Source organism: Pteropus vampyrus, unplaced genomic scaffold (assembly GCF_000151845.1).
Source record: "Pteropus vampyrus isolate Shadow unplaced genomic scaffold, Pvam_2.0 Scaffold690, whole genome shotgun sequence".
Classification (NCBI taxonomy): domain Eukaryota; kingdom Metazoa; phylum Chordata; class Mammalia; order Chiroptera; family Pteropodidae; genus Pteropus; species Pteropus vampyrus.
In genome coordinates, this window is record NW_011889471.1 from 96806 (window position 1) to 99874 (window position 3069).

General features: G+C 61.5%; 1 protein-coding gene across 1 annotated transcript in view; it reads left to right on the top strand.

The window, feature by feature from the left end:
• The window catches only part of MYOM2 (myomesin 2), a 103160-nt gene that overhangs the window by 83287 nt on the left and 16804 nt on the right, over nt 1-3069 (top strand). The window contains exon 37 of the mRNA XM_023526072.1: nt 1771-2137. Within this exon, the coding sequence (XP_023381840.1) occupies nt 1771-2137 (367 nt within the window). The remainder of the gene's footprint in view (nt 1-1770; nt 2138-3069) is intronic.

Sequence of the window (3069 nt, forward strand, 5' to 3'; positions counted from 1 at the left end):
CGGCCCCGCCCGCGACGGCTCCGCGCGAAGCCCTGGAAACGGCGGGGCGACCGCGATCCAGCCAGCAGGTGGCGCCCTTGCTCCACACTCCTCGGCCAGGCCGGACTGGGGAGGGGACTTCTGGGCAGGACTCAGACTCTGTCCATCCAGCTCTGCTTGACTTAAGCGCATCGCTTCGCCCCCGCAGCTCCGGCGCTGAGGGCGGGGTTGGAGCGAGGAGCGCACCCCGCGCCGGCGGGCCGCACGCCGGCCTCGTTCCCAGGGATGACGCTGGGCATTCGGCTCCGTCTCAGCTGGGAAGGACTTGGGCGTGTGGGGAGGAGACCGGAGCTGTCGGTTTTTGCTTTGTGCACATTAAGGAATAAACGTGTCTCCTCTTTAGTTGTTAAAATAGGTCTTTGAGAAACAACTCTTTCTTAGGTGGAATTTAAGCAAAATTAAGGATTCGAAGGTGTTGTGCATAAACGGTGCTCGAGAGGGGTTCCCACGCCCGTCCCACAGGACCTCGCATCTGACCAGCCGGAGCCTGTGGAACCGGCCGTTAGGAGCTGGGGGACTTCGTGGTTTTATCCTGCTGCCGTCGACTGCTCAGCATGGACAACGGAAGTGACAGGAAAGGCTGCAGCTCAGTATGGCGCGCAGGTCGGCGTCACCGGAATCCCTGACTGGAGCGGAGGCTACGCAATGGGCCGAAGTTATTACGCGCAATGACCTTGCCGCCGGCGCTTCTAGAATGCACTCCGGTCGCTCGGCTCCGCAGAAGCAGACACACCCGGCACGTTTCACAAAGGCTCACGCTGGGGTCCTGGTGCCTGCGTCAGGCGTCACCTGGCCACGGTCTGCCCCGAGGACCAGGGCGTGGTCACTTCCTGGGGCCTCGTGCCCGCAGCGCCCTTCTGCGGGGGGCGGGGTGCTCCCGTCTGGGGAGGCCGGGCCGTCTGTGGGAACGTAATTCCAACGTCACATGCCACACACAGGAAGGGTCGTCTCCCAGTCATGCTGAGGTCAGTGGGACCTCTGCCCCACACGTCCACTCAGCGACCCCGGAGGCCGGGGCCCCCACCCCCTGGCACCTGGCGGGAGCCGTGGCACTGTGTCGCCTGCCAGCTGGGCAAGGACTCTTGCAGGACTGACACACGTGGCGTCCGTTTACACTTCACTAACCAAGCCCAACCCCAAAGTCCAACCTCGAACGCTCGGCTCCTCCAGGCAAAGCGAGCATCATCGCCAGGAGCCCCGTCCCGTGCCCAGGTCACTGCAGGAAGCGCCTCTCTCTGCGGACTGAGGTCAGTTGAAAGCCACTTCACGGCTGCAGCTTAGGGCGCAAGGTGGGATACCGACTCTGCGTCACTGGGTCTGCCAGCAAGGCGCTCTGTGCAGCGAGCGTTCAAAAGCCCAGAGTTAGGGGAGGTCAGTCCACGGTGACGTCCCACACACCTCGCTAGCTCCAACTCAATGCTGTGTTCCTCCTGAAACAGAGATCGCCTAAAATAATAATAACAATAACAATAACAATAATAATCCATGATTCAGCTTTTGCGTGTGACAGGCATTCTCCTAAGTGCCAGGCAGTGTATTAGGCGCTAACAAGATTGTCGTAGTCAGTCTGCACAGTCGTAAGAGGCAGACTAGCCACGGAATTCAAGGGGTCCAGTGGAAAATGAAAACGGGGTACACTTATTCAACATTCAAGAATTCGAGGTGGTGACAGCGGGTGTTAAGCAGGCGAGAGCCCCTTCTCAGGGACCTCGGGCCCCGGGGGCCGCACAGGGCTCTGCCCACGAAGCCGCTCGCAGTGGTCACGCCGCAAATGCCAGACGACAAAGAGGAGCGGGTGGAGGTCGACGGCGTGGACGAGGTCACACGCCCGAACACCCGTCGCCTCCCTCGCCGGCTGCCGAGCCGAGCCGTGCGGTGCCTCTGGGAGCACCGGCTTCCCCAGGCACTGTCCCTCAGCCCTCGTCACACGGCCTGGGCTTCAGCGCTTCTGCAGGCGGACACTGGCGCTGGCCTCAGCACACAGGACGGGGACGAGCCGGGGCGGGATGCGCTCGGAGCCCGCTGCGGACGACTCGTTAGCGACACGCGACGCAGGAGCCAGGCCTCGACGCCCAGGTCACCGTCGTCGTTCCTCTTGGTAAGTATCATCGGTGACATCACTTTGAGGTGTCGTGCACTCGAGTTTTCTTAGTATTTCCAGCTGACACAGAATCAAAAGGCAGATCTTCAAAAGGTGACCGAAGGGGCCGGTCACGGAGAATCCGCGCACCCCCCTTGCGTGTGGTCCGTGGCCCCTGTCCTCGGAAGAGGCGGAGTGAGGCTGCGACAGAGACGTCTGGCCCTCAGACCCTAAAATACGTGCTCTCTGGGGCTTTACGGAAAGCGTCTGTCAAGCCCTGAATCAGGGCAGGTCTGCATTCAGAATCGCTGTCCCCAAGGAGCTCCCTGACAGAGCTCAGTGGCCTGGGGTGGGGGGGCGGGGCTGGCCAGGGACCTGCCCCCTGTCACGTGCCAGCACCGCTTTGCCTCTGAGGGCCTTGTGCACAGGTGTGTGGACACCCCCCCCCCAAGCCCCAGACCAGCATCCTGCTGCCTCACACCTCTACAAACCGCGGTGACATGGCAGGCGGGTCCCTGGGAGGGGCCAGGCCGCCCTGGAGGCACGCAGAGCAGAGCGTCTGATGTGTAGGGCTCACCACCAGCCCGCGGAAGGCCTCTGCCCCAGCCTCTGCCCCAGCCGACTTGCCTTTGGTTTAATGGCCTCTTCACTCCGCAGAGCAGCCGCAGGCCCAGGGCAAGGTGGGGTGGGGGAGGGGCCGGGTCACCGAGAGGGGCGTGGCAGGGGAGGCTTCGACTGCCGGGTGCTCCTGAGTGTTCATGTCCCATGACATCCATTTTACCAAACCCAAACGTGATTTCGTCTTTTATTATTTTGCCTTACGACTTGCTCAGTGGATCACATTTGGAAGGTTTGCCTGCATTGTGTTTTCTAAAGCACAGTTTGTAAAAATTCTGAAAGCAGCAGGAAATGTTGGGCTACAATGATCGCACTTTCTGACAACGCCCGGG